We start from the raw sequence: 12,207 nt of genomic DNA, 5'->3' as shown, positions 1-12,207 counted from the left end.
GAGACTAACAGAAGTACTGGGAGCATAAGCTTTTCGTGGGTAAGAACCTCACTTCTTCAAGGCTTGCATCTGAAGAAGTGAGGTTCTTACCCACGAAAGCTTATGCTCCCAATACTTCTGTTAGTCTTAAAGGTGCCACAGGACCCTCTGTTGCTTTTTACATTTATATAGTGGCAAGTGCAATGGGACCCCAGTCTCAGCCCTGGTTCATCCTTCTTGAGAGCTACAGGTATGGAGCTGGAGAGATCTCATTTTAGGAAGAATCTCAGGACTCCTGTTCCTTGAGCTACTGAAACTTTCACATCTGAATTCCAAGAGTTACAAGAGCATATTTTGTTACAGGCCCTTTCACTGCTGTCTGTTTCAGAAGAGACAGCTCATTTGTCCACTCTGAAATACTGCTACTTTCAGAAGAGGGGAGAATAAAAAGAGATTATGTATTTCCCACAATAAAGGATTGATACCTACAGATCATAACTGTACCAGCCTTATTTAAACTGAAGATGGGTACAGAGAACATAAGCACACTTGAATGATTAAGGACGAGATCAACAGCACAAAAAATCGACTTTACCACAGGTTCTGGTGAATATATATATGACATTTATTACTATATTCTATACCTCTTATTTATGGAGTGTTTCCAACTACCAATGATTACTCAGGCACTTTACATATAAAAATCCCTTTAAAAATCTCATGTGATCTGCAATCTATTTTCCCTTGAGTGAAACCAATGCAATCTAACACAAAAGGAAGTAACATATACAGTAGTTAAATTTAGCTCTACTATATTCAGTAGTTAGTTTTTGGTTATTGTCTGACTTTTATTAAAAATACCCATGACTAAATCATAGCTTTACTTATTAGTTCAAGTTGTATTATTTATGTTGAACCTTTGCCTAATTTTTAACCAAAGCCTTTTCTGTTTTAAAATTATTTTTAGCTCTTGAAATATTTTCTCATGGGAGTGCACAAGAATCAACCCTGCAACTGAGTCCAAAAGAGTTGACCCCTATGTCTATGTCATGGTTCCACACTGTGCCACACCTTTGATTTTTACACAGTCTCTCTGGAAATGTACTCATTTAGTGTTAGACACTGAGGCTTGCTGCCTCACTACCACAGGACAGGGTCCCTGGCTTCAGCACCTCTGTTTCTCACCCTGGCTCCTCCTGCAGGTTCAAGAGTTTTGACTCCTGCTGGAGACTTACCCCCTCGTGAGCGATTCCCCTCAGCAGATGTTTGCAGCAACACACAAAATAAGGCAATCTTTTTTAGCCAACTGGAATACAGTATTTAGGGTCCGTAACTTAGAAAGCAAAACTGACACGTATGTGCATGCTGGCAGCACCACCTGCCTCTCTTGCCCATCTGTCCTAGATTCAATCTCCTCACAGCACTGGGCAACCTTGTAATTATCATAGGGCATGTCTAAACAGTGGTGTAATGGGGTACATGGCGGGGGGGGGGGGGGAGATATCTAAAGCGCAGTAACGTGTTGTTTTTAACTTCATAGAATTTAATGGAAAATACAAATATAGTTTCTGCAAGTCCTTTCAGCTTCAACATTATGGGACAAATTCTGCACCCCTTACTAAGGCCAAATTCTCACTGCCATTAGTTGCCTGAATATGGACCACAGGATGTAGTCCAATATGCAGAGCACCCTAAAATGCCCCATACAATTAGTTAAAAGATTTAATTTATTTCACACATATGCTAAAACTGAGGGAACTTTGTCAAAATCATTTTCAGGTCTCCTTGAAGCTGGCAACTCTGCAGACAAGTATAGGGTTTTCCAGACAGTGGCAGGTGCCTAATTAAACTTGGCTCTTATTTCTCTCCTTCTTCTCCCTCTCTCCCATACTAACAATCCCGGATTCCTACTTATTTTTCCCCACCTTCATGGAGGCATTGAGAGGAGGGTCCCCACCCTTCAAGGGGTGGAGAGCCTCCCAGCTCATTGGTCAGCCTGCGTAACATAGAGCTACTGTCATTTTTCTTTTAAAAAAAAAAAAAAAAAAAAAAAATCTGCCCTGCCTCAAGCCAGTGACACTCCTCTCAGCCTCCCACACTGTTACATGGTGCAAAGAAAGGGACCTTGCAACAGAGGAACAAGTCACAGGCAAACCACGGAGGTCTGAGAAAGGTCGACATAGGCTTCGCTCTGGAGTTCCAGACCTTCCTGAACCCTGCATCTGTACCCACTATGGGTCTCTTAAGCCTTTCAAGACAGGCCAGTAAATGTAAAACATTCTGTAGCCATTTGCCAAAGCCTTCGTAAAACATTTCAATCTTTAGAAAACAATGTCAACCCAGATCATATTATATTATGGTATAACAACTAAATACCTAATTCTGAAAGCTGCGTACTTTCTAGGTAAGGACAGGTGTCTTAATTTGCCAAAGTGACTAGTGATCTTGTGTCTCAATTTTTGGGGACTCAACTTGGGACATCTTAAAGGGTGTCAGAAATGGTGAGCATCTGCCCTTGAAAATCAAGCCACTTTGGGTTATTTCAAGTTGGGGATTCAAAAACAGACACCCATAATCATTTTGAAAATTTAGGCTTCTGTTCATAGTTTGAATCAATTCAATATTTTGTTGGTTTTAAGTCTTTAAATGGGTAATATTAAATTAGATCTGCTACTGAGCTGCAACTTGGCACACCAAGGGTCAAACCCACAATAATTTTGAGTAGCCAAGTAATAAACCTGCAAAGGTAGGAGAGACAAAAGAACCGACTGATGTCGTATTTACAATAGACACACTGCCCGCTTTTGCACTAGCTCCTGCCAACTGTACCTGGCCTGGTTCCACTGACAGCAACTTCTCACAGAAGTATGCATTATGCCTGGCAGTTAAGTATCTGCAGAATCAGATGCTAAGTTCCCACAGGAACTAAAACCATCACAAACCTGACCACCTTCCTTTCCCAGTGCAAACTGTGCATGCGTTCTCTAAACAAACACACACACACACACACACACACACACACACACCCCATGCACATTTTTTTAATAATACCAAAAGCCAACCAAAACACTACACTGCGTGCACAGTTCTCCCCAGCGGGGAATGGAGGAAAGACAAAATGAATCACATGTGACAGCGTTACTCAATGCACGACTGAAACGTGCTCAGATGCTATGGTGATGAGGCAAGTATAAGAAAAAGAATAGAATAAGGTGTTATTTCCCTGTAGTACCAGGAACAATGACATAATTATACACCAATAAAGGGTATAGTTGCTTGAACATGCTACAAAGATTTATCAAAACTTCAAGGCCTCAGAGGGATACATTTTAAAAAGAGGTAGGAGATGGTCCTATTTCAATGGGAAGGTGATTTTGGTGACCCAGCTGGATTTTATAGTGATAAAAGGAATTGTAAAAACCGATGCAAATAAACACTACACATTTGCAAAATGTTAGAAGCAAGTAAGCTTCATAAACCTAAAGAAGATGATCTGAAAATGATAAAATTGGCAGCAAAAAAGAGGTTAGGTAAGACTACTTCATGAAAAGGTTACACAACTCATGTTTATAAAAGGCCAAATGAAGCATGAAATGTCAATGAGTAAGGGCCTTTAAACAAAGAGGATAGAGAGATAAGGGAAGAAAGAAGCATTTGGAAACTGTACAAAACAGAGTAGGGCACTCAGGATTGGTCCAGTGGTCTTTTCGTCTACTCATTAACAGAATGTCTTATGAAAATATGTTTATTGTTTTTATTACCAATAACAACCAAACAACAGCATTTTAAACTTCTATCAGAAACAAAGAGGGGAACATGGACTGGGTAGTTCAGTGGATTGGTAATTGCCTTTCACTTTTATGTTGCCAAGCCTAGCCCAGGCTGATAATGATTAACAATTGTCACTATATGAATGCTGATCAGTGGCCTGTGTGAAATAAGTTTGGTAGGTTTCAATCCACTCCCTAGTTACCACTCCACTAAGTGACACCAATCAGAGACCTCAAGGGCTGAGTGGGCATGGCAACTGAGCTATTTTCTTACCCTTAGAGATGGTTCCTAAGTCAGAACTGGGGTACACTGATGGGAGAGTCTGACAGAGTGGGAATTTTTCTTAATATTTTGTATCAATATTGTGTGTGCCTCAGTTTTCCGTATGTGGTGCCTGGTTAACTAGATGGTGGGAAAAGGTTGTTTACTCTTTGCAGAGAGCCAGAGATACAGGGGTGACTGATGTCTAGCTGTCTGGGACCTGGGTCCCCATGCCCATGGCGAGCCCAAGAAGGCAATGGCCACTCCAATTGCCCGGACATTTCGCACATAGCTACTAACGACCATGGATGGCCAGCCCTCTGCAGGAAGCCAGCCAGGTATGACCAACTGGAGAACAAAGGAGAAGGACCAGGTGACAATGTTTGCCTGGAAACAGGAACAAAGGACTGAGGAGGGGCCTTGTGGGGTTGTTAAGTATGGGCTACTGGAAGCAGGAGACGCTCCTGGACTGGGACTGAAGAGGGGTCAGAAAGCTCTGTGCTCTGGGACTGACCAAGGACTATGCTGTCACTTTCTGATCTCTATGTTAACCGAGGAATTTCTATGCTGTGTTCCGGGCATCTAATAAACTCTTCTGCTTTTACAACGCTGGCTGAGAGTCATTCCAGTTTAAGGAAGGTGGGGGTACATTGCTCCCTTGGGTGTACAAGTCTCTCTCAGGTGTCCAACTCAGGTGGACTCACTCCCAGTGTGAAGCAAGGGTGCTGAAGGCTCCGAGGTTCAGTCTAAGGAAGCGGTAAAGCCAAGTGGCTTTCCCTAGTGGGAGTGTGACCCTAAAGTGGGTCTGGCACACGGAAGGGGTTCCTCCGAGGGACTGTTCCAGAGCTGCTCAAGAGCACCAGACCTGTGGATCCATGACAGGGAGCATGGGGAAATTTTCCCCGACGCTCCTCTTTGTGCCTATGTAGAAGGCTTCAGACTCCAGATTTGTCAATCTGACACCTTTTGGAAGCATTCTTTTCATTCACATATTTTATATATGTTTTGTTGCACTCTATATACACTGACTTTATATGGTGATTTTCACACACTAACAACTCAAAACAACTTTTCAGAACAATTAATTGCATTCTAGTGTTGTCATAGTGTGATTTAAAAAAGGCATATGCCCAGCTGTACGGCAGCTACTGTAAGATTGCAAATATGTTATTTGGCCAGAATTCTGGTATTATCCCTCCCATTAGACCGTCACTATTTAGTGGAACCACTAGACGAAGAGAGAATAAGCTTCAATTTGATATATCATCGGAGAAGCAGATGTTCAGTTTCCACTGGCAATTAAGATTCCTGATATTGCTGCCTGGGTATATGTAATAATGTTAGTTTTTACCAGAATAACAATTTTAGTTTGTAACCTTAGGAAAAAAAGTTATGCTTCATTAACGAGTCTGTAAATAATGATTGTGTGAAATGAATTCACCACCTTCTGCATCAGGATCTTCAAATGGGTTTAATTCTGCTGCATCAGGATCGTCAAACGGATTCGAACTGGAATTGGCCAAGTCTTGCTCCTCTTCATCCAAAAAATTAAGCTTGTTGATAAGCTCTGGAAAAAAATGAAGTATTGTTTCAATATGGCCACAGCCAACCCTGGATACTAACTGTTCACAAAACACATTTCAAATTCAGAAATTCACACCAGTGGTCCCTGAGAACAACGAAGTGGAGCACATTACCAACCGCAGAACTAAACTAATGTATTTTGTAGCACATCAACGTTTCCAGCCAGAAGAAATTAATTGAATAAAATGTGTTCATTGATGAGTACTAACCCACTACACTGCCACCGTAGCCTTCTGGACCGAATCTAATTCAATAAATTTTGCAGTGGATCTAGAAAGCTAAATACAGCAACTTGATTTCAAAATATGAATGATTCATATATTTGTTCACTGTCAATTCTCTTCTTTACATGCAACATTCACGTAAAGTGAGAGAAGGAATGTTTTGCAAAGTTATAAAGGTTAAGCATTATTCACTGCACAAATTGTGTTTTAATTATGTGGTTTTCCTTTCCGATTCACAATCATGTGACAATGCAGTGGCTGAAGAGAGAGACTCTATCATGTTGTTACCTGTTGGATGTGCTACAAATTACTGAAAATCACACTGGATGGAAAGCACAATGATAAAAGTGACAGCTGAATACAAGCAGAAGTCAAAAGGTAACAGGGCACAGTAAATACAGACAATCAGAAACAGAAAGAAAGGAGGAAAGCTCATAGACCTTCAGAGGAACTGGCTGATTTAGCTGAAGGCATATTTGCTTGCTTTATGCAGTCATCTTGATCTTCATCTAAGCTGCTCAGAGCATTCAACTGGTTTACAATTTCTGTAAACAGAAGCCAGTCAAGACAAATGTAAGGTAGGGTTATTTAAAGAAAAAGCTGTAGAAAGCATGCTATTACTAGAGAAACAGGGAAAGAGAGGACACTTATTGTTAATGAAAAGAATACATTCAGAATGAATCATTACAGTGATATATAATACACTTATGCACCTGTATGAAACACTTCAGCGCTATTTTAACAAGAAGGAACACAATAAGGCACATACTGAACAATTTTTGATGGGTGCCCACGACCAGCAGTCTCAAGGTTAACAAAAAACTTAAAATGAACACAGACATCAATCTAAAAACAAGGTATGCTAAATATGGTTATTTTAACAGTTTCCCTGTTGGTAAGTAAAACTTGAAATTAATAGTATAAAGTTAGCTTAATACAAAAAGATTGAGGCTACAACAATATCAGACATATACACTTTGATTATGCCTCATTAAGAGCCAATCTCCATCCCTTTTCCACCTAAGAGACACCCAATTTTATAATAATTGTATGTTAGTGACCATGTTGTTTACTACAGAATAAAAGAGGCTGCAGTAATTTAGGGCCCGATTCTGCCATTCTTATTCTTAGTAATACCTTCCTCATTGGATAGATGGCAATGCGATTAGAGGCCCTTTGGGAATAGCTCTGAAACCAACATTTTAAAACAGAACCAAATAACTGCATTAAGGTGCCTTTTGAGTTAAAATAATCTGGGTATTGTTACTTTTAGGCTTTATGCACTTGCTTACAATGATGCTCACTCAGCTTGGAGGAAATTAAGACATGATGATAAAACAATAGGAAAAGCAATGGCAAGTCATGTGCCGCCAATTTACAATGAAACAAATACTAAAAACAGTGAGGAAAGTATTATGGAAGCGCCACTCATGACTCCATAATTAAGCTTGAGTTGAGTTTGCACTTAAAGCAGGGATTCAACCAATTACCGGTAATTACAGATGAAGGATACAGTGTATCCTCCCAAATTTACAGCACTTATGCCACCTTGTAGAAACAACATGAGTTTAAAAAAAAAAATTCTAATACATCTTTTAAAATCAGTTCAATCTAATATAGGACTATGAACTGTTATGCATTAAGCAGAATTGTATGGTAATTGCATAGTGTCATTACAAGGTAGACATAAGGCTTTTGAGATCCTTGGAATGTTTTACCTTTAAGTTACTGATACATACTCAACTTTAACTCCTGCCATGCAGGCAGGGGACTGGACTCGATGACCTCTCGAGGTCCCTTCCAGTCCTAGAATCTATGTACATAGTTTGTGTCTGCGAAAAGTAAAACTATCACTGGAAACTAAAGTTGCTCAAACAGAAATCTCTATTTTCCAAACTGATAAAAAAAAGTTACAAATCACACAGAGGTGAAAAATTGAGCAACAACAGCGTTGCTGTGATGTTATCTGATTAAAATACGACTATATAGATCATTGTTGCAACCACTATTATATATTTGCAACGAATCTTGTACAAAATGTGGCAAGTAAGATGTCTATGAAAAAGGTTATTATTTGCTGGTTAGGATTATGCTATTTGTATGCATGTATCGTTTTTGTATTTGAAGTTATGAATATTGGCTCTATTCCTGGATTTCAAATGTTTGCTCCTGGGGTAACGCACACGAGGTAGTTAGCCAGCATATCTTGGAGGGACTATTCTAATTGAATGGCCCATCAAAAGGACTCTTAACTCGCAATGGACCATGGGAGATGCCCATCTCCACCGACTGAACTGTCCTATAAACATGCTGTCTGGAATATAGGTAATGGCTTCCTGCAGTGACTGAGCGATATAGGGCATAAACATGTGACTTGCTCATGTGATCTGGTCACCTGTGGTTCTCCACTACCTCTGCTGAGGTTTTTGTTTGAAACAATGGGCTTCCGCCCACATGGCAGAGGATATAAATGGCCCTGGAAACACCTCCATTTTGCCCCTGTCCTGCCTAAGTCTCTGGACTGCACACTTGCACTAGTGGGAGCATTCTAACCAAGGGACTGAGGTCCTTCCAATGATTTGGAAGCAACAAGAGACTTACTAAGCCAGCAGTTTATTCCATCCCTGCTACAAGCCTGAACCAAGAGCTTTGCCCTTACTGTATGTGCTTGATTCCTTTAACCAACTTCAACTCTCACCTTTCTTTCTTTTTAGATTTTAGATACTGAAGTATTGGCATCAGAGTGATTTTGGGGTAAGATCCAAGTTATATATTGACCTGGGTGTGTGGCTGGTACTTTGGGATCAGAAGAACCTTTCACTTAATGAGACTGGTTGTACAGAACCACTCATCTCTAAATCCAGGGTTTTTGGTGATGACATAAGAACTGGAATGCCCAAGGAAACTGCTTTTATGACTTCTTGTTAGCCATTGTGGTGAAACAGGAGTTTATTTTTGTGGCTGGTCTGATATATTTTATGAAAGATATGGGTTGTGTTCGCCCTATTTCTCAGCAGTTCATCCTGAATTTGGCATCCTCAGTTGTGACCCAATGAGGCATGGTTACAGTTGCTCTAACTGATGCTGGGTGCCCATAGCTCATCAGTAAGGTTGGGAGTGTGCCACGGGATTCAAGACTTTCCGGGACCTCCGGGGCTTCTGTAGTGGCCAGTGTGGCTGGCACCGCCCTAGGCAAAACTTCCACCTTGCGCCCCCCCCCAGCCCTACGGCAGCTCCCCGCCCTGAGCCTCCCCCCTTCCCCTGCGGCAGCTCCCCCACCTCCCCGGGGAGCCGTGCAGCAGCTCCCCACCCCAGCTCACCTCTGCTCCGCCTCCTCCCCGAGCATGCAGCCCCCGCTCTAATTCTCCTCCCAGGCTTGTGGCGTCAAACAGCTGATTGGCGCTGCAAGCCTGGGAGGCGGGAGAAGTGGAGCAGTGGCGGCGTGCTCGGGGAAGAGGCGTAGCAGAGGTGAGCTGGGGTGGGGAGCCCTGCGGCAGCTCCCCCCCACACACCTTGAGGCACCCCCGCGGCAGCTCCCCACTCCCCCGGCCAGGGGAGCCGTGCGGCACCTCCCCACCCCAGTTCACCTCTGCTCCGCCTCCTCTCCGAGTATGCCGCCCGTGCTCTAATTCTCTAATTCTCCTCCCAGGCTTGCGGCGCCAAACAGCTGATTGGCGCTGCAAGCCTGGAAGGCGGGAGAAGTGGAGTGGCAACCGCGCGCTCGGGGAGGAACGCTTTTTGGCGCCTCCAAAGCTTGGCACCCTAGGCGACCGCCTAGTTCACCTTAATGGTAGCACCGGCCCTGGCTGGCACATGGGCCACCTGAGCAGTTCAGGCAGCCCCTGGGCCAGCCGCACCAGCCACGGCTGGAGCAGTCATGGGCCACTGCATCCACCTCCCACAGCAGCAGCAGGAGTTTGGGTGGAGGGCTTGGCTGGGGCGCAGGAGGGGGCGAGGGCTCTGGGCGGTGCTTACCTCAAGGAGGCTCCCCAGAAACAGCGATATCCCTCGGCTCCTAGGCGGAGCCAGGGAGCTCTGTGCACTGCCTCCGCCTGCAGGCACCACCCCCACAGCTCCCATTGGCCACTGTTCAGCTGCAGAGTCAGCACTCGGGACGGAGGCAGTGCACAGAGCTGCCTGGCCACGCCCCCCCCAGGGGCTGAGGGAGGGGGATGTCGCCACTTACGGGAGGCACAGAGCTGGGTAGGGAGTCTGCCAGCCCTGTCAACCCCTCTCCCTCCCCAGCATCCCTGGGGGTCCTGAGTCACCATCCCCAGCACCCACGGGCCACCCCACCCCGCAAGATTTAGTCAGGCCTATATAGTACAAGTCATGGATAGATCACAGGCCGTGAACTTTTGTTTACTGCAGAGACCTGTAAATGACTTTTACTAAAAATACCCATGACTACAACAGCCTTACTCATCAAGGGACGTTCTTACAACTGGCCGCTGGTGGGATGCAGAGATTCCTGGGTCACCCCTTTCCACTGGACATAAACCACACACTATCCTTTGGTGCAAAGAAACCAAAAGCAGGGCAAGAATCTGGCACAGAATCTCTAAGTATTTAAGACAAGGAGCCAAAAGTTGCTTTACTAAAAATCTTAGATTTGAATGTTTTGCAAAGACGTAGTAACTCTTCCACATAAATACGTAACTGATTTCCAAGTAGGAAGATGCAGTACAGTCTATTCTAAAGATGGTGCAGCCATCCCGGAACACATCTCAACCACATTAGCTTCCTAAACAGCCTGGGTTTTATAGGTCTTAAACACTGTCAATTTGAAATCAGTCAGCTTAGGAGTCTTAAGCTCCTTCTTGTTCAGCTTCAACATACAAAGACTTGCTGGAAATCTGAACAACGTAGTAGCTACATTTTGAGATTTCTTTTGGACTCAAAACATAGACTGACACATGTATTTCTTTACTCAAATGAAAAGCTGAATATAAGCTTATAAAGCAGAACTATGAACAAATAACTAGTTAAAACAAGGAGCCAACATTGAATTCTTTGATGTGGTTTGAATCATGTGGTCCCATCTGCCGCCCTAAACACCTATACGCATTTCATTGTCTCTAATTACAGGATAAAATGGTCTATATTATATTTGGAGGGTTGAAATGGGAAGCATAGGAATCTATGGCCTATATCCTCTTTTATACATCCTATTATCTACTTATTCACATTATCTTGGTCTACAAGTAACCCACTGAAGTAAATGGGACTTTTTGTGTGGTTAGGTGCTACTAAAGAGTAGTAAAGGTGTCAGAATTTGGCCCTAAGGGAGAATTTGGCATCTGGCAGAAGGTTGGGATGATCAGTATTACGTGTGATTCTTCAGAGATCTGTGCTTGAAGTACACTTGGGCTCAAGACTCCACAACTGATAACATCTGGGCAGATGTTGAGTCCATATGGAACCCCAGTGAAGTCAATAGGTCTCTGCGCAGGTGCAGTAGTCAGCATACTATCAACTGCTGCATCAAGGCCTGGGTGCCTATTCAAAAACATTAAGTGAAGAAATAAAACATGCATAGCTATACTAATTTTCTTAATTATTAATCAAATGTCTTAAGTATGTCAAAGGAACTTGTGCTCATTGAGGCCTAAGTATGACAATTCTGCAATTTTCACAGAATCATAGAATGTCAGGGTTGGAAGGGACCTCAGGAGGTCATCTAGTCCAACCCCCTGCTCAAAGCAGGACTAATCCCCAGACAGATTTTTACCCCAGTTCCCTAAATGGCCCCCTCAAAGAATTGAACTCACAACCCTGGGTTTAGCAGGCCAATACTCAAACCACTGAGCTATCCCTCCCCTCCATTTTAAAATCTCTCTCTTTAAATTACACTGTAGCTAAAATGTTTGTAACTTTACATTAAAAACAGGAACATGTATGTTATTTTCGAGTTCACTTAACACAGAGTGGTTAAGTGGACTTTCTTTTTAAATGTAAAAAAACAAACCAAAACAAAAATTAAAAAGCCAGGCTGTGACTAAGCATGAGATACTTTCAGGCTAATGGATTTTTTTAAAGTGACTATGTAATGACAATAGGGTGTCACAATTGCAGCTTGGGTGGTCAGCTCTTATGGTCAGAGCAGTGGTGGTCAGAGGCCAGGAATGGTGTCAGGAGCTAGAAGTCAAAGAGAGTCAGGAACCTAGGGTCAGGAGTCCAAGAGTGAGCCGAGAGGCAGGTCTGCCACTACAACTGTCAGGGGAGACCATCTTGTTGTAGACACTTCCTGGAACTACTCTCGGGCTTAAATAGGGTGCCTGGGCCAATCAGGGGCCATGAGGAAAGCTATCAGTCTGTCCTTCTGAGATGGTACTTCCTGTGGGGTCTGTCCCAAGAGGATTTACATCTGATAAGACAAAACAGCCCT

General features: G+C 43.1%; 1 protein-coding gene across 11 annotated transcripts in view; it reads right to left on the bottom strand.

The window, feature by feature from the left end:
• EHBP1 (EH domain binding protein 1) overlaps positions 1 to 12,207 on the bottom strand; it is a 327,133-nt gene that overhangs the window by 158,863 nt on the left and 156,063 nt on the right. For 7 of the 11 annotated variants that reach the window (XM_034764183.1, XM_034764182.1, XM_034764189.1 and 4 more), the window contains exons 8-9: positions 6,260 to 6,364; positions 5,456 to 5,578 (exon numbers count right to left, since the gene is read on the bottom strand). In XM_034764183.1, the coding sequence (XP_034620074.1) occupies positions 5,456 to 5,578; positions 6,260 to 6,364 (228 nt within the window). The remainder of the gene's footprint in view (positions 1 to 5,455; positions 5,579 to 6,259; positions 6,365 to 12,207) is intronic. The other 4 variants (XM_034764186.1, XM_034764190.1, XM_034764192.1 and 1 more) reach the window with 1 other exon arrangement.

The sequence above is a fragment of the Trachemys scripta genome, chromosome 3, assembly GCF_013100865.1.
Source record: "Trachemys scripta elegans isolate TJP31775 chromosome 3, CAS_Tse_1.0, whole genome shotgun sequence".
NCBI classification, from domain to species: domain Eukaryota; kingdom Metazoa; phylum Chordata; order Testudines; family Emydidae; genus Trachemys; species Trachemys scripta.
The sequence above is the reverse complement of the archived record's forward strand: the minus strand, read 5'-3'. Positions and strand labels throughout refer to the sequence as shown.